At 42.7% G+C, this 18203-nt stretch overlaps 1 protein-coding gene across 1 annotated transcript in view; it reads right to left on the bottom strand.

The window, feature by feature from the left end:
* The window catches only part of KDM5A (lysine demethylase 5A), a 43720-nt gene that overhangs the window by 9019 nt on the left and 16498 nt on the right, over positions 1–18203 (bottom strand). The window contains exons 9-24 of the mRNA XM_079993241.1: positions 18035–18154; positions 16269–16427; positions 14922–15103; positions 13885–14047; positions 13209–13328; positions 11215–11409; positions 10906–11087; positions 10550–10674; positions 9030–9180; positions 7629–7743; positions 6016–6371; positions 5054–5192; positions 3424–3603; positions 2833–2994; positions 1361–1912; positions 88–231 (exon numbers count right to left, since the gene is read on the bottom strand). Coding sequence (XP_079849367.1) covers positions 88–231; positions 1361–1912; positions 2833–2994; positions 3424–3603; positions 5054–5192; positions 6016–6371; positions 7629–7743; positions 9030–9180; positions 10550–10674; positions 10906–11087; positions 11215–11409; positions 13209–13328; positions 13885–14047; positions 14922–15103; positions 16269–16427; positions 18035–18154 — 3045 coding nt within the window. The remainder of the gene's footprint in view (positions 1–87; positions 232–1360; positions 1913–2832; positions 2995–3423; positions 3604–5053; positions 5193–6015; positions 6372–7628; positions 7744–9029; positions 9181–10549; positions 10675–10905; positions 11088–11214; positions 11410–13208; positions 13329–13884; positions 14048–14921; positions 15104–16268; positions 16428–18034; positions 18155–18203) is intronic.

The following is an 18203-nucleotide window of genomic DNA, read 5'->3' as shown; positions in this document are numbered from 1 at the left end:
AATGTAAGCTACAGTAAATTGGCTGAAGTTTCATTGAAGAAATAAAACTGACATTAATGGCTCAAAGATTTTTACTGCAGTGCTGACCTTTATGTCATAGCCAAATGCTTCCCTGATGGCTTCATCTGAATCTGTCTCCTCATCATCATAGTCTATAGTCTGTCGCGGAGATGACGACACACTACTCATTGCCCGGTTAAAGCCAGATTGCTGAAAACTAGTCAAGTGACCCTAAGGGGTGAAAAAGTATTAGGAGGTTAAAACTAAGTTAATTTAGAAGAATTCAACAGGTGGTCTCCTTTGCTTTGCTCTGTGGATACAATTCAGATCCAGAAATGTAACCTTCACATCTAAATAAAATACAGTATACTGTATTTTGGCAGAGAAAGCCAAAACAGAAAAAGGAGTGAAGCAAACAGGAGGCAGGATACCAAAATGTAAATTAGTAACTCTTCAAAGTAAAGCTATAATCCCATCAGTAAAACAATACGGGAAGTACACCTACATTCACCTGTCCTGATTGTCACATTTTACAATCTCTGGCTTTCCAGCCTATAAACCCCCTGCTGGTCAATGAATATACTTTATGTGCTTAAAGAAAACGGATGTGATTTGGCCACTTACCTACATTCGTAACAAACCTGAGTTTATTAAACTGTGAACCCACTCCTATTCAAACTGAACCTTATCACCTTATTTTGTAAGCCAGCGGTAGGCAACCTAAGGCCCAGGGGCCGGATGCGGCCTAACTGCCTTCTCATCCAGCCCGCGGACAGCCCAGGAATCAGCGTGTTTTTACATGAGTAGAATGTGTCCTTTTATTTAAAATGCATCTTATTTGTGGGGAATAGGAATTCGTTGATTTCCCCCCCCCCCAAAAAAAAAATACAGTCCAGCCCACCACATGGTCTGAGGGATGATAGACCGGCCCACAGCTGGAAAAGGTTGCTGACCCCTGTTGTAAGCCTTGTGACTTTATTTTTGTAACGCAAAAGAAAATGTGATCAGCTGGAATTCCAGAGTAACTGGCCATTGTCTGAATGGTGCACTGCAGCTATGAAAACTGAATATACATTTTTATAAAATTCTGTGCCTTATTGTTCTTGTGGTATTTTTGCGGAGGTCCTTATTGTGTATATCATTGTAACCTTCACTTGTAGGCCTTACAAGACACCTAAATTAAAAAAAAAAAAAAATCCCCAGAAGCTTTGTGTTGCAGGAGATGGGCTGCATTCAGATCAAACTAAGCGACAGTTCTTAATATGCAACAAATTTTCAAGTGTTCCCAGAAAGAAGCACTACATACACCAGAGAAACAAACTACATCCTATGTATTGCTTAGGCCCCGCCTTACCCCTACCTGTAGGTCAGGGTTGGCTGCGGCCTTTTGTAGCTCTGCGCTGATAATTTTCTCTGTTTTCTCCCGGGCAGCCTGTTCCACCATACGTTGGCTCAACACAGAGAGCTTGGCCAATGCAGAGGACAGTTCATCTGTAGCCAGAGCTTGCCGCGCTCGGTCCTGCCAGCTCATAGCCCGCTCTGTCAAGCACTGGAGTGCCTCCCCCTCCGGCAGTCTGACCGGCAGCTTTTGCAAGGACACAAGCAGAGATAAGATGGTCTCAAGGCGGGGTCTTCGCGAACGCATGCAGAGTGGGCATAGGAACTTGACTTCTTTGGCAGGCCAGCTGGAGCCTTTCTTTTGGGAGCTGGTTTTGGGGAGGGGCACACAGGTGCTGTGAAACCAGTCTTTGCAGAGTTCGCACTGGAGCATGAACCCACTGGCTGTTTTGCGACAGATGCAGAACTTGATCTCCTCAATGCGGTCCACCATCATCATCTTTGCCAGGTTGGCTTCCCTGAGGGCATGCATGGCATCAATCTCCTTCTGCTCACGGTCCTTGAAGACTGCCACCTATTGGACAGGGAGAAGAACAGGTGAAAACCCTTCACTCAGCTCAGCTGCTATACCCCATTTTCTTCCTTTAAGTGGGGAGCTGAGGAGGCAAAGAGGCCACAGCATCAAACTATGAATCAGGAGATCCCTTGTTTGAATCTCACCTCTGCCATGAACTAACTAGCTGGCCTTAGGCAAACTTTTCTCTCCATCTCTGGCACATTATTACTGAACACAAAAACTCATGTGAAGCACTATAGAAATATATCATTTTTAAATGTGCAGAAGAAGCTTCATCTTAATTTCCACAGAATTTCCTATGAACTTACGTTTACAGATTAGTCCAGTATTCAAAAGCAGTTCACATCTCTCCACGTAATGAGGATTTACAGCATAATTATATCATTATCTTTATATGCAAATACATTTTATCATTCTTCCAAAATGCTTTCCATTTTTAACATAACTTTTAAAATTATGATTGAAAGCTTTCCATCTCAACACTGAAGAGACTTCCACTGAGCAAACAAGAACTATGTAGCATAGCTATTCTGTTTTATTTAATTTCAAAAAATTACAAACAACTACCTCTTTACCCGCCACCTAAAACTATATAGCAATGAGGCATGTTGCACCCTGGTTGGTAAGGCATTCCACTGGGTGACCAGGGAATGCCCTGGTCCTGGATGAGCTGGGCCTCAGGTCATGATCACAGCATGTGGAGAGGAGCCTACAAATGAAGGTAGACATTAAAATACCTAGAGTCCCAAGCCATTTAAGGCCTTAGTATCAACACTTTGTCCTGAGCCTGGAAACAAAAGGAGTGATCAAAAATTGGCCAAATACCTGCCACAGGTAATAACACTCACAAGCATTTATTGTTCCATGAAGTTAGTATGTAAGGGCCCCCCAAGTGCAGTGCTGTTATAGTTCCTTACCACAGTTGCAGTGTCTCTGGTCTCTTCTAGTCCATCTTCTAGCTCACTCAAGGACTCCAGGTCAAGCTCCTTCTCTTTCTCCTTCTCTATCAGCTCCTTGACTCTTTTTCGCCTGTTCTTACTGCTTCCATAAACACCAATGTCAGTTCGAGGGCTCAGAACCTGCAACCAAAAAGCAGACCAGTTATAAGACCACTCAGATTGAATGCTTCACAGAAACATTTCAGACAAATTTCATTTGAAATCAGATTTAAGTCAGAATTCTAAATGGAGACAAATTAAAATGATTTTGGTAAACACTACTTAATTAGCAAGCTGAAACTTTTTGGGGTGGGGAATCAATTTCAGGCAAAGCAGACCCATTTTCCTAAAGATAACCCCTTAACATGGTACTGAAGTTCATGTATTTTCATCTCACTCATGTGCAGATTTAATGCTTCTCAATCGGTTATGCATTAAGACACTGGGAAGTGTTATGGCTATACCAGCGCCAAGCATCAGATAGAGATGGTCACTAGCCCCAGTTAACCATTTGAAGGCAATGCTAAGGCCATTTCTAGAGGCCCCAATACAGGATTACCCACAACGTACCTGTAAGAGTGTGTAGCTCGAGTTCTTCTTAAGGAACGTTCTGCCTGTTCGCTCCCTCCAGGCACGGGCTGCTGCTACCTGTGAGTCGACTTGCGGCAATGCCTCAAGGCGGACGGGTATCAGGCGGCCTTTTGCAGACAGATTCTCTAGCTGTTCTAAATATGCATAGTTGCTCCCATTCTGGGGGGGGGGGGGGTTAAAGAATAATTCTCAGCTAAACATTCCCACCACCACAGTAAACTGAACTTATGCCAACCTATGCAGCCACAGGTGGATTTCAACACTGTTCAATTATATTAGGATAAAATGGGTAAGTGCAATAAAATCACATATGAGAATTAACACAGCACGACACAATAAGAGAATAAAATTACAACAGTAAAATAAAAGCAATTCACACTAATAGACCTGATAAAATAAAAGGGTCCATGTCTGCTGCCAAAAATACATTGGACAATGCCTTTTAGGAGAAATATTTACCCACCTAACCTGGCAATACTGACCACTATGGCAGTGGTTTCAGAGTTTCAGAGTTTCTTGCAGTGGTTTGTCCCATTACTTGCCACCTGATTTTTTTAAACTGAGAGGCCAGGGATTGAACTTGGGACTTTCTCCATCCAACACAGGTGCTGTGTTGCTACGCTATGGGCCCAACCCATAAAGTAAGGAGAAGGCCCTAGGCAATCTTCCTTGGGAGGAGTGTCCTAAGGCTGGGGTGCCAAAATTGAAAAGGCTCTTTCCTGCCAGACCTCAGAGGGCAGAAGCATTTGGAAAAGGGCCTCTAAGGATGACCTTAGTGTACTGGCAGGTTCATATGGAAGGAAGTGCTCCCAAGCAGCCTATTACTCTACCAGCTCTCACCCATAAAACACACACATTTAATAATTTCCTACACATTCCAATAGTTTCCATAATTCACTCCAAAAGCAAATTTTATAATTTGTACGTACATAATTCCAGAACATCTATCTGTAAATAACAAATGACTTCACTCTGCTTGTGAGGAACAAGTGAGCTTGTATGGGTGCATAAATATAAAATTGAAAACCTCTGTAAAAGGACCTGTTCAATTTTTGTTCAAGGAAATGCAGCTATAAGGCTAAATCTGAGACATAAGGGGCAGGGTGGATGATGCCACATATTTATCAATACAAATACAGCTCATTTAATTGGAGAAGGCTTCAGTATTCAAGTTGCTCCAACTGAGCAGTTGTCACCAGCAGTGACTATCCACCCTTACATTCTGAAGCCAGTTCAGAGAACTAAAAATGTCAACTTTTATTCACAACTAAACACAATCACAGCCAGGGAACAGAATCCCTACCATTCTTCGCTTGAAGAAATTTTACAGTTTTATTCTATTTTTGCAGTGTATTGCTTGCCACCTTCAGCATCTCTATTGAGATGGAAAGGCAGGACATAAATACGGTAAAGTAAATATTAAGAAGACACTGCAATGCATTGGCAGGATGCATCAGGATTAAAAAGCATGGAAATGAATGGGACAATCAATGAATATCAGATTTCAAAATGAAAAAATGATGCTGTCTTTTCAAGGAAGGAAGCAAATGCCTGTTGGAAAGGATTTAAGGATATATACACCAGCTGCATTGCTTGCTGTGAACCATACCTGAATAGCCTCCACTTTGGATGTCCAGTCTCGCGCTCGCTGCAGGGCTTCTCTTAGTGCCAGCACATTGGGCAAGTAAGCAGGGATGTTCTTTGCTTCATTGACAATGCTCTCCAGAGCTGCTATGCTTTGCCGAGGCCTGGGGGTGCAGGGGGGCACAACCTGATTAGCATATGGTCTTGCTTTCTTAACAGTATATCTGAAGGAGCGTCTCCACCCCCATTGTTCTGCCCGGACACTGAGGTCCAGTGTCAAGGGCCTTCTGGCGGTTCCCTTGCTGCGAGAAGCCAAGTTACAGGGAACCAGACAGAGAGCCTTCTCAGTAGTTGCACCTGCCCTGTGGAATGCCCTCCCACCAGATGTCAAAGAGAAAAACAACTATCAGACTTTTAGAAGACATCTGAAGGCAGCCCTCTTTAGGGAAGCTTTAAATATTTAGTAGACTATTGTATTTTAATATTAAGTTGGAAGCCGCCCAGAGTGGCTGGGGAAACCCAGCCAGATGGGCAGGGTATAAATAATAAATTATTATTAGTAGTAGTAGTAGTAGTAGTAGTAGTAGTAGTAGTAGAAGTAGTAGTATAAAGTAAGTCCTAGCTACCATGTAGTCATTGCCTGAACAGCCATCACCCAAAACTAACTCCTTATCTGTGGCAGTGCATTTTTCAGCGTTATTTATTCCATTTTTAAGGCTGATGATGAAAACTGAATATCATCAACAGGATTCAAAGTGCAGTTTTAGCGAGGTGCTCCCAAACTTATCTCTGAAGGACAGAATTAGAATGTGAATGCTTTGATTTCATTTTTTGGCCATAAGGCAGGCACCGCTCCATAGACTTATTAGAGGAGTCAGTTCACGTGTTGGGAGGCCAAGACTTGACTACAACTCATTGTGGCTTAAATGACACCGCAGTTCCGAGGTCCTGTAAACCAAGAGCAGAATGACCAAGAGGAATACTCGCCTTGCTTGCAGACAGACTTTAGCTTTCTCTTCCCCCCTCTCGGAAACTGTGAGCAGCTCCTGCAATTCAGCCATGGCTTTCTCTACCGCGTGGTGTGGGGCCAGCCCCACCCCTGAGTCAATCAGTTTCTTCATCACATCCAAGGTGACTCTCTGAGGATCTGAAAGGGTCACCCGCACCTCATCCAGCCAGCGTGCCTGCTGCAGCTCTTGCTTCAGGCGAGGCAATTCAGGAAGTTCCACATAGAGGCCAGTGCCCATGTCTATCAGCATCTGAAGCTTAGATGAGTCAGGGACCTCATCCATCATGGCCTCTTGAGCACGTTCATGAAACTCTTCAACGTCGTCCAGCAGGTTCTAAGGGAGTGACAACAAAGTGCTCATTCACTACAGTGATGGCAGCTGCCAGAGGGGTTGCAGACTGCGTAACTAGTTACTGGTATGTTTGGGATGAGCTGAACGTTCAGAACTATTGAGGTTCCAAGCAATGACATCTGATGTCAGGCAGAAAAAAAGCTACAATGAACAGTTTATTGCCAGAAATGCTGCCCAGAATAACTGACAAGGTAGGAAAAAGCGTGATTCTAAGTGCTTTGACTGGAATGGCAAGCAGTGCTAAGACACTTGCTTCTATCTGTTGTGTTAAACCTGAAACCCCTCCCCATAAAACACTTTTCTTGACTATAACTACTGGAAACAATCAAATTCAGTCTCATTACTGTCCATGTTTTGTTTTCCTGGGATGCTACAGTGTCCAAACCATGAGAAGAGCAAGCACTGCCAGGAAAACAATCTGCCTTTGTATCACTTTGGCTATATTTAGAGTACACAAAATGCAAATTATTTTTTGTTTCACATTAGGAAGATTTAAAGACCACAGAACTAAATGGAATAGTGTATTAAACAAAGCCCCCGGGTTGCATAATTTTCAAACTTAGATATGTTCATTAATTGATTATCTTGCAGAACGTTCATTTCAAACAGGAAATGGAAGCTCTAAATCAGAGGCAGCTGATTTCCAGATGAAGAGCCTGATCCAGCTCCCTTCCCCACAAACCCCACTGATTTTAGTGGCAGGAGGTAAAGAAAAAAAGTAGAAAGTGCTAAGATTATTACAGTTCAGTGCCTTCATGGCAATCAAAATCACCACCTCATAAGATCAAACATCTGTTGAGCAGAAAGGGGTTGATAACACACCCATACTCCCTGCCACACACAGACACAGACACAGCTGAACTGCAAAGATCAGCTGAGGAGCAGGGGCTGCAGGCCTGCGCATGTCTGCATGTGCGGGATGAATACCCTTCAGTCACCTGCATTCTAAAGAGAACCAAAACTCAATCCAAGTACAGTGGTACCTCGGGTTAAGTACTTGATTCGTTCTGGAGGTCCGTATTTAACCTGAAACTGTTCTTAACCTGAAGCACCACTTTAGCTAATGGGGCCTCCTGCTGCTGCCGCACCGCTGGACCACAATTTCTGTTCTCATCCTGAAGCAAAGTTCTTAACCTGAAGCACTATTTCTGGGTTAGCGGAGTCTGTAACCTGAACCATATGTAACCTGAAGTGTATGTAACCCGAGGTACCACTGTACAGCCTTCTCCAAAAACCCACCTTTACTTGCCGGGCCTGACTGATGACACAGGGAAGGCTAAACAGCTGCTGCACAAAAGCTTTCAGTTCTTCCACAGTCAGCTTGGTCCGTGTCCTTCCACTCTCTGGGGTCAGTCTACTATGGGGAAAGAAAAGAACCTTGTAAATCATATACACAGTTCTTGGACGGCAACAGAGTCAACAAACGGGCCAAGTTCAAGGTGTTGGTACTAGCATGTAAAGCCCTACACAGACCAGGACCAGTTGTTCTCTGGGGAAGTTTCTCCTGCAAATTCCAAACATCTCAGAAGCCCGCTCCGCAGTAATTTGGAGCAGGGCTTTTAATGTGGCTGCCCATTCTGTGGAAAAGCATTCCTGTCAAAATGCAACAGGTGTCACTATCTGCACTTTTTGGCAACTTTTTTTTTGTTGCTGTTGTTCCAACAGGCTTTCCCAGCTGAATAAATAAGTCATTGCCATAAGTGTCTATTTTGTACCATTTTAGTTTTGTTTTAAATGTATTGGGTGTTTTTGTGTTTAACTGTTTTTTACTCTTTTATTGCACATCGCCTTGAGACCATTGAGACAAAGGCAAATGTCATTAATAAATTAACAACAACAACACATAGTAAATTTCCTCTGGTTACATAAACAAATATGTTACATAAAATAGAGGCTGTAGGGGAGTTTGAGGCCTTACCATCACACACTCTGAAAAATAGAATTCAGATGTTAACTATGTAATAATTTAAAAGCTGTAGAGCCCAATATTTTATCAGAATTAATAGTAGTGTAGATTTTCATGTAAAAATACAGAGTTAAAGCTTGCCAAAATCTCTACCAATTTTCACCTCACAACAAGCACAAATATTTGGGGACAACATTGCTCAATGCTGTCACCATCAACCTAACTTTTGAAGGTGAAGTAACCAGAGCAGGGCCTTCATTAGTGATTTTTATTAACATGCAAGTTCACATGGAGGAGAAAGGAGTCCTTCAGGATGCCCATGTAAATATTAATTAGGTCTTTCTAATTGAACCCAGAAGCAGCAAAATTCCTTCAGCATGAGCAAAATATGATCAACACCAGTTTGGTCATTTTTGAACACATTATTTCCAATTTGAAATGTTTCACCAGTTCCCTAATTCTCTCGCCATTGCAAAAGTTTTCTACATGCATTCTCTAGGGGGTAGAATCCTTCTGATTTGACTTCTCTAAACACTTTCCAATTTCTCCCCCCTTCACGATGAAACTGCATTTGCCACATCCCCCCAACCGCCTATCAAACTAATATATTCCATTTGAAAAGTGTCAATTCTGGCAAGGCATGCACAATTTATTTTGACAGTAGAATAAGCGTTTTTGGGTTGCTGATTTATACAGTTATGCCAAAAATCTACCTCCACCCTTCCTGGTCATACCTGTGCTTTTGTTTTTTGCTCAGAAGCAGTTGGGCCACTGAAGCACAAGTCTCTGCCTCTTTCACAGCATCTCTTAGCTTGCGGAAGAGGTCATTCTCTGGGTATTTCCTGTCTTCAGCATCCTCCAACATCACTCTCAGCTCAATCACATCTGCAAGAAATTAGCCAAGAGGCCATTTGCACATATACACAAGCACAGCAAACTACTCCACACACCCAACCACGAAGTCCCCAAGAACAGTAGACTGAACACATTCAAGTTATCATATGCATAGCTATCCATTCGTTATGAGCTATTTCCTACATCAAGAAAGTATTTGCTCCTCACTTTAGTCAAGATGCCTCAATTCATGGCAGTATTTTAGCCTCATTTCTACAAAAAAATTGTGTGAAAGGCAGGCTGGCAATCCAATACTTCCACTAACTAATTAACCTTGACTATCTTGCCATATTGGCACTTTAAACTGAAGAATGTCTCACAAGGATGAGCACACTAGCTTGGTATCAGAAACCCTGCACACATTGTGTAACACACCCATCACCTTGCTACATGGAATCAATGTTAAGTATTAAACCTCCTGAAGAACAGAAAAAAATTCCAGGGTGATAGCCATCTGTTGTTTTTAAGAGTCAAACTACAAATTTAATTCTGAACTAGCCATCCCTTGCTGCAAATGTATGTCCCGCATGATCTAATGTTGAAAGCATTTGCTGCTTGATAAATGAGCAGCAGCTGATTGGCTGCTTCTGGGCAACTGGTCCAAAAAAAAAAATAAAGAAAGAAAGAAAGAAAGAAAGAAAGAAAGAAAGAAAGAGGAAGTCAAGCATGCAGTACTAAAAGGAACAAGTATTTCAGACGTCATAAGAAGCGACATTCCCAGCTGGAATGTCATATAAGCTTGCTTGGGTCATGTAAGCTTGCTCAGGTCAAATGCATACTGTCTCAATCTTATTTTGAAAGCAAGAAAACTATTCCCTCTCTGCAGGACATAGAGCCACAGTGTAGAAATGTATGGAAGTAGCTTCACATACCAGCACAGCTTTTCTGACCCTGTAGCCCTTCTTTGTGTCACATTACAAGCTGTTCCTCTGAGCTCAGGGACACTTCCAAAGTATGTTTTAGTGTACATGGTTCTTCACTTGCCCCCATTTTGTATCTTCCCCACAAATCAGGCAGATTTGGCTGAGAGTGTGTGGTTGGTCCAGTGAGCTTCATGGCTGAGTGGAGATTTTAAACTGATCCTAGCCAAACACGCTTAATTGCTATGCCACATTGGCTCTCTGGAACTCACTGTGTTAAATCATTTGCTGACTTAATTCAGTTCTATGTTGAACATTTCAGCATTTTTAGTTTTAAATACATGTTTACATGTCTTAGTGAAGTATTTTGTGTAGCCTTCCCTGAAATTTATATATTGTTTTAGGATTTGGTTTTGCTCAAGTCCATCTCCCATTTGTGTTTCCAACCAACTGAAAATCTTCCTTAACAGATTCCAATAGGAAACAAAACTGCATCTAACCTTTCTTGTGGCTGAGGTTGGCCGACAGCACATCTGTGACCCTGCTGACCCATGTATCATAGGACTGTGCTCTGACTTTCACTCCGTACAACAAGGAAGGGAAGTCCTCTAGTGGATACCGGTATCTGGAGATAAACAAGGAGGAAGAACTTTCAAATGTACTGCAACTTTCAAGTGTGTAGAAGCAAAAAAATAATAATGGGGAAGATGATAACAACATTATGTATTTGTCAGACTACTATGCACTGGATCTTTGAATAAGAGGGAACATTATTACTATAAACATTTATCCTAGTTTAGAGGCAGAAAATAAGGCAGTATACAAAAGGAAGCAGGATGGACTGGGAAGATGGTACCTTAAACATTTCTTCTGCATAGAGCATGAACACAAATCATTTGGATGATACAGGCATACAAGTCGCTCAGGGTTACAGGAACACGTAAGAGCAGACAGGAAACAGGTGGTCCTACAAGCTGCACACTGACGCTCATCATCTGGAACCAGCTCAAACACTTCCTCCTCTGACATCAGAACTCCCTAATGCAAAGAAAAAGTGACATCTAACAAAGATACTGGTCAGGGGAAGACCTTTTGTTTCCAAGGCCTCACACAATCTCTTTGTTCAGTCCAAAAGGGCATGAAAGCAGAGCTTCCCTGAACTCACCATCTGTATGACAGCCTCCCTTAAACGTGCCTCATCTTCTGTCATGAGAGTCATTTCTTTGCAGACCATGGCAGCCAGCCCCACATCCAAGCACTCTGGGTCGGCAGCCATCTTGAAAATTAGTTCCTCGTGAGAAAACACACAGTGACGCCTCAGTCGCCGATAATGGCTGACACACTGCCGACCTATTGGAAGCTAGAAATGCAAGAAGCGAGATATCTGGTTTAGAACTATCCCTAGCTCATCTTGGGCTTCCATACTGGAGTTCATGAGAAAAACACATTAAAATGGTCTCATTAAATGATATAGGCAATTATTATGAGCATTAAGTGTGTCACACTATCCAGGAGTAGGGTCTCCAGGGGCCTTGGGTAAGCCAAGCTCTTTGGAGTCAACTTGGGGGGGAGGGGATATGAGGGAATTGCTTGTGTGAGGTCTGGAACCCAAGGGCTTCATTTCACATGAAGCCAAAGGAGTCTCAAATAGCCTGTCTGAAATCAGCCTCTCCCCCAGAAACTCCAAGCCAACCACATAATTAGCTGGGAACAAAAAAAGATAAACAGCAATGGGGATGAGAAGCAAAAAACAAGAGGAGTGAGACTTGAAAGTCTCTCAAGGGGATACCATCTCCTCATAATATCTGAGAAACCAAAGAAGCTGCAAGAGCCAACACATTTTAACAGAGGAAAATGATGTGAACATAGTAACAGAGTAAGAGTTAGACTTACATTGCAAGACTTGAAGTATATCACCTAGTCTCCTGCCAACAGTAATTATTTCAGCCAAAAAACAAGTGAGGCAACCTTAAAGATCAGATATCCAAAAAAAGGAAATTTTGCCTCACTTGAATATGTAAAAAGTAGAAAATACAAAGGTTCTTTCAGAATGATCAGCTTTGCATTATATTGCAACATTGCATTATACCAATTTTAATTTTCAAGCTCTGGTTCTATTAAAAAAGAAGGTGTCCAAATGCAGAGCAAACAGACAAAAGGACTTTCCAAAATATATAGTATATCCATTTCATGTTCTTCAGAGTGGTGAATAAAGGTTTGACTTTGTAAGTCAGTACAGTGGACGCTCAGGTTGCGAACGTGATCCATGCGGGATGCGTGGGTTGCGATTCAGCGCTTCTGTGCATGTGCAAAGCGCGATTTAGCACTTCTGCACATGCGCAACTGCCGAAACCCGGAAGTAACCCGTTCCAGTACTTCCAGGTTTCGGCGGTCCACAACCTGAAAAACGCAACCTGAAGTGGCTATAACCCAAGGTATGACTGTACTGAACAAGTTTCAATTTCCCCAGTATGTGAGATTTAATTTCGAAAAAGACGATTACTACACAGAGCATGTCACAGCCTCTGGAAATTCTGCAAGGTTTCAGCTTGCATCTAAGCTAGATAAAATACGCAGACTTTGGACTGCAACAAGTGTTGTGCTTAAAATTGGTTTGATGCAAGGTATTTTGACCATTCAGCCTTATGTAACTTATCATCATAGCATGGTGTAATACAGTATGATATACATAAAATATTCAAGGGGCTTATACGAGTGGACACAGAGGTAACAATAGTGTTGTGTCTTTTGCTCAATCAAAAAAAATACACAGACAATATGAGAAAATTTAAAAGCAAACCTTAAGCAATGTATCTGGATATGCTGGTTTAATAAAGTTTTAACGAGGTGTCTTAATACATGCCTGTCTAATGTAAACAGCATATTAGTATTTGTATACCAAACCACCATAGAGTTATTATAGTAAGTTGCTTGTTCCATACTAATGGCAAGAAGCAAATTGGAGAGCTGCCAAACCTTACCAGCAAAAAGCTAAATAGCCACAACTGTATTTTGCCCAATGTAGAGAAAACTGCACCTTGAGCTGTAACCAAAACAATAATCCTTTTCAGATGGGTACTACGTGGATGCCTTTTAATATATAGCACCAGACAGTGCCCAGATAAGAGAAAAGCTAGGTTATGCCAGATGTATACAGACCCAGTCAGCAGTGCAGAAGTTCACAGCTTCAGCAAAATTGTATCCTTGATTAAATCCAGAGTGATAGGCACGTGGAAAAGTCACAACAAATTCGCCAGCACACTGATTGGTCCGGTACACCTAGAGACAGTGAGAAGTGAGAGATTTTGGAAAGAAAGCATCATTATCATATTCATCTTTCAGAAACGGAGATTAACATGGCTGGTAGTAACTACTAATTCATGCATGAACAATGCTATCACCTTTTCCCTTCTCAACCACTTCATAGAATCTACCAACTGATGCAGGCTGCAAAGAAACTGGTTTTTAAACCTCAATCTTTTTACATAAGGCTCTTAGGGCATATCGCCAAAGGAGCATCTTTCCACTATCTACAAGTGAAATCACTAGTTGCCTAGATAAGGGTTAAAAGCATTTAGAACACAATCTATACACAGTAGCTAGAAGGATGTTGGGGTTGATGGTGTTGAAAGCTACTTAAGATTCCACTGGGAAACCTTCACAGTCCAGTTCCTGGCACAGGTTTTTCAGACCTACCAAAGCAATCTCACTTCCATAATCAGGCCTGAAGCTGGATTGAAATGAATCTACAGAGTGTTTAAAATGCTATTCCAAGTCATTCTGTGTGACACAAGACAAGTAACCTATAGGCAGGTAAAGGTTCTGCAGAACTTACAGGCACACCATGCTCCATTAGCACATTGGGGTTCATGATGGTTACTAGCTGGTGCAGAAGGTCAGGTTGATTCTCAAATAGTTCCGGAGCAAGCTCTCGCATTACTTCCTCCAGCTGTTCTGCTGCATGGGAGGGCACTCCATACCACGTCTTTGGCTCTCCCCTAGCAAAACATATCATCCATTACCACAAAGAAAGCACATTCTAGCATGAGACGTATTTTCCAACCCTAATCTACAAATAGGCCCAGTCTTCTAGAAGCAGTAGAAGTTTGCCAAGAATAAATTGAACTGGAAAACAAGATGCTTCAAGTCAAGGATGAGCTACTTATTTATAAGCCTGGTCTTCAGGTAATACACAAACAAGGAGGATGCTGAGCAATGGCAGGGAAACATATGATTGTTCAGAAGCTGACTGAAGAGGTTCAAAGACATTACTCTGGCCCGCCCCACATATTTGGAGTGTTTTGCGACTTAGACATATACCAGCTTCTCTCATTAATAACTGTCTTTGCATCGTTAAAGGTAAAGGTACCCCTGACCGTTAGGTCCAGTCGCGGATGACTCTGGGGTTGCATGCTCATTTCGCTCTACAGGCTGAGGGAGCCGGTGTTTGTCTGCAGACAGCTTCTGGGTCATGTGGTCAGCAGGACTAAGCCGCTTCTGGTGAACCAGAGCAGTGCATGGAAACGCCGTTTACGTTCCCGCTGGAGCAGTACCTATTTATCTACTTGCACTTGACGTGCTTTTGAACTGCTAGGTGGGCAGGAGCTGGGACCAAGCAACAGGAGCTCACCCCATCATGGGGATACAAACTGCCAATCTTCCGATCGGCAAGCCCTAGGCTCTGTGGTTTAGACCACAGTGCCACCCGTGTCCCTTACTTTCGCCCTTACTGTACACTCATTATTGTATTCAATGCTCTTCTCCCTTGAGCAGAGAACTTGTGTAACATTCTAGAAAAGATAAGGCAAATAAGGGTGACACTACCTGGGCATGCACACCCACCCACCCACCCAATGTGGCAGGGGTCCATACCAGTGAAGGTAGTTGATGGAATAACTCCAGTGATCCTCAATGTGCCAGCAGAAAGAAGAGAAGCACATTCCCACATAAAGCCAGGGCACCTTCATGCCAGAAATATCAGCATTGATGTGAGCAAGAACAGATTGTTCCAGGACTGGCATGTTGTTGAGGTTCCAACCAGAAAGGGCATACTCCTGCCAAAAGAACAAAGATGAGTTTGTAAAGGAAGTGGCCAGAAGAAAACTAATATACCCTAACATAGGACAAGAGCCAGTTCTTTACACTCTCCTCCTAGAATGGTTATAATCCTCTGCCACATTCAGGCAGTAAATAACGTTCTGCAGGTGCTTCACCATCGCTTGAACCCTGGGTTGGGGCAGGAAGGCTGGATGGGGTGGGGAGGCTGTAACTGATGGCAAACCTGACCTCCATCCCTTACACAGGTCAGCCCAACCTTCACTTACAGCAGGGGTGAAGAAACTCTAGCCCATGACACCATTTCCCCAAACCACATCCACCTGCCCCACATTTGGGACATATGTGACACCAGGTGTGGGGAAGATAAGGACATGGCTACAAAAGTACAATTGGGAGCTCCCAATTGCGCCTTTGCAAGCAGGATTCATTGGCACTGACAGCAAGTCCCACTGCGACTGGATGCAGTAAGATGCTCCCCCTCTGAAGAGGAAGGTTTTAAAAAAACAGCTAAGGGAGTTTCAGCTAGCAGGAAAAGTTTAAACACTCTCCTTCTGCCTCTTTACGACACCAATTACCACTTCTAGTGGCATTGCTGCAAGAGGAGTCAGTGAAAGGTGTCATTTATCCCCCTACAACTTGTTGCTAAACCAGTAACAATAAAAGTGTTGGGGGGCTCTAAGTAAGCTGCCCTTGGTGGTCGGTCTAACATCCCACCCATCCTCACCATTCATCAGATGATGGAAGTGCTCCTGGCACACACATGTACTGGCTGGTGCCTCCATGCTAGTGATACTGCATCCAACATGCATATATAAGGAATGAAGTCATTCACACGGCAATGCACACACATTTGGACTAAGAACTCCGCAGAACTCAGTGACACCATAGGGCCACCCCCCATAAGGAGCAGGGGCAATAATGAGAGGGTACAAATATCTGTTCAGCCCCACTGCCAGCCTGATGAGCTAAATCAGCAGCAGTGGCCTGGCCCCAAGCTTTCTGTCCACAATGCTCATTGGGGCCAAGAGATATCATAAAGAATGTTAACTGTATGTTAAAACTGTTGCCTCTCAAAACTGAAATACCCCCAAACACATTAATCCTAATAACATATAGAGTCAGCTTTCTAAAGTGCATGCAGATTGTGTATCCTAGCCACACCTCCTCTTCCGGCATTAGCTTTCGCCTGCCATCCTTTATAGGGAAACCACTTCCAAAGTCCTTGGATGAAATGTCGGCTCCATACTCCACAATTACATCCTCCTCAATGCTGCTCACAAGTCGCCAGAACTCCTTCTCCACCAACTCAGTGGGAACCATCTGAAAGCACAGAGGGAGGAGCTTTAAAACCAGCAAGTTACAGGTAAATAGAATGGAGCAGCACTTACCGCTTCACTGGTGTTCAATGCTTTCCCAAACCCACATTTAAAGCTGTTTTTCTCTCCAGACCAGTGCTGAGGAACTTGCAGTGTTCCGGAAAATGTTGGACTTCAATTTTCCCTAATCAGCCCAGCCAAAGCACAGGGAAAATGGAAATTGTAGTCCAACAACATCTGGAGTGCCAGGGTGTCCCCACACCTGCCTTACACAGGTGCAGTGAAAGTGGGAGGAATCACACTTGAATGCTCCCCTTCTTCCCACTAGGGAAGCAAGGGTATGCATGTTAGAGAGAGAGAGAGAGAGAGAGAGAGAGAGAGAGAGAGAGAGAGAGAGAGAGAATCCACACAAGCATCAGGCTAGGTTGTGAATTATAACAAATGCTGCTACTCTGCTCAAATTCTACATCTGGAGGAAACCAACCAGAGAGAATCAGTCACTGTGCTTGTTTTCTTGAAGCAACAGAGTGCTATTGCTACTTTTTCCACCACAGATCAAGGGTTCATAGGAAACAGAAAGATAGGTGGGCATTACAGATAATTTTTGTATGGGTGTCCAACTCCAAATTTCTGTAACATTCTTGTTGGATCTGAATTTAAATAAATGATGACATCAACGTAAGAAAGGATCAATCATGATTAGAATTCATAATCCCTTTTACGATCTACCATTTTTCTAGCAACTAAAGCCAATTCACGAAAATGGCAAAGAGTGGCAGGGGATAGAAGAAAGGACATACTGTATTTACGCAAATCTAATGCACCACTGAATCTAACACACACCTCCAATTAGCAAAAAAATGAAACCAAAAAAAGTATTTGCTTTGTCAAAGGTGTTTTTCAAGCTTGCAATCAAATCTAATGTGCCATCAAATAATGCGCACCATAATTTCGCAATGTAATTTGGTCATACAAGAGTGCATTACATTCGAGTAAATATGGTAGTTTAGTACTACTAAACATGCTTTGCATGTTGGAAGCCCCACATACCTAAAGAAGCAACAGGACTGGGAAAGAATTCTGTCTGGGGACCTGAGGAGAACCACTGACAGTTATAGAAGCGTCATCTCTGGCCTAGATGGGTCAGTGGCCTTGTCAGTAAACAACAACCTTGCTATGGAGTGTTTATAAAAATACCTGAAAACATTTTTTTCAAAATTGAAGACAAAATCCAACTCCTAATGCTGCCAGAATAAAAGCCCAACTGGATATTAAAGAGCTTGGCACCTGAACTGCATCCATTTTCCTTCCATTTTGAAATGCAAGGTTTTTACCATGGGTGTAGAGAAGGAAAAAGGACTCCATTGGGGCTCTCTGGCCTCTAAAGACACATTCCCCCATTTTTGTCCCACGAACCCAATCCCTGAGATCTCTACAGAAGAGGACAGAATTCTAAATTCTAAATTCTGCAACAACAAAAATAGAAAAAGAAAATTTAAAAAACCTATAAAATAGTTAAATAGCAAAGCTGTATGGGCAAATCTGAACTGCCTATAGGTTTTCCGACTACTAGTGAGAACACTTTGACTGCAACATATATTACATACTTACGTGGACTGGCATGTTGAAGTAATCAGACTTGAAGTTATCTGCCATCTCACCAAAGCTCTGAAGGGTGTACTCTCGAACAGCTTGTTCAAATCCAAAGGCCTCACGTGGTTTGTTACATTCCTAGAAAAGAGAAAAGGTGTTATTTGGCATCACAGAAAGCAGTTTAATC

This window comes from Podarcis cretensis (genome assembly GCF_951804945.1).
Source record: "Podarcis cretensis genome assembly, chromosome: 10".
NCBI lineage: Eukaryota > Metazoa > Chordata > Lepidosauria > Squamata > Lacertidae > Podarcis > Podarcis cretensis.
Note: the sequence above shows the minus strand (reverse complement) of the source record. Positions and strands in the feature narration are given on the sequence as shown.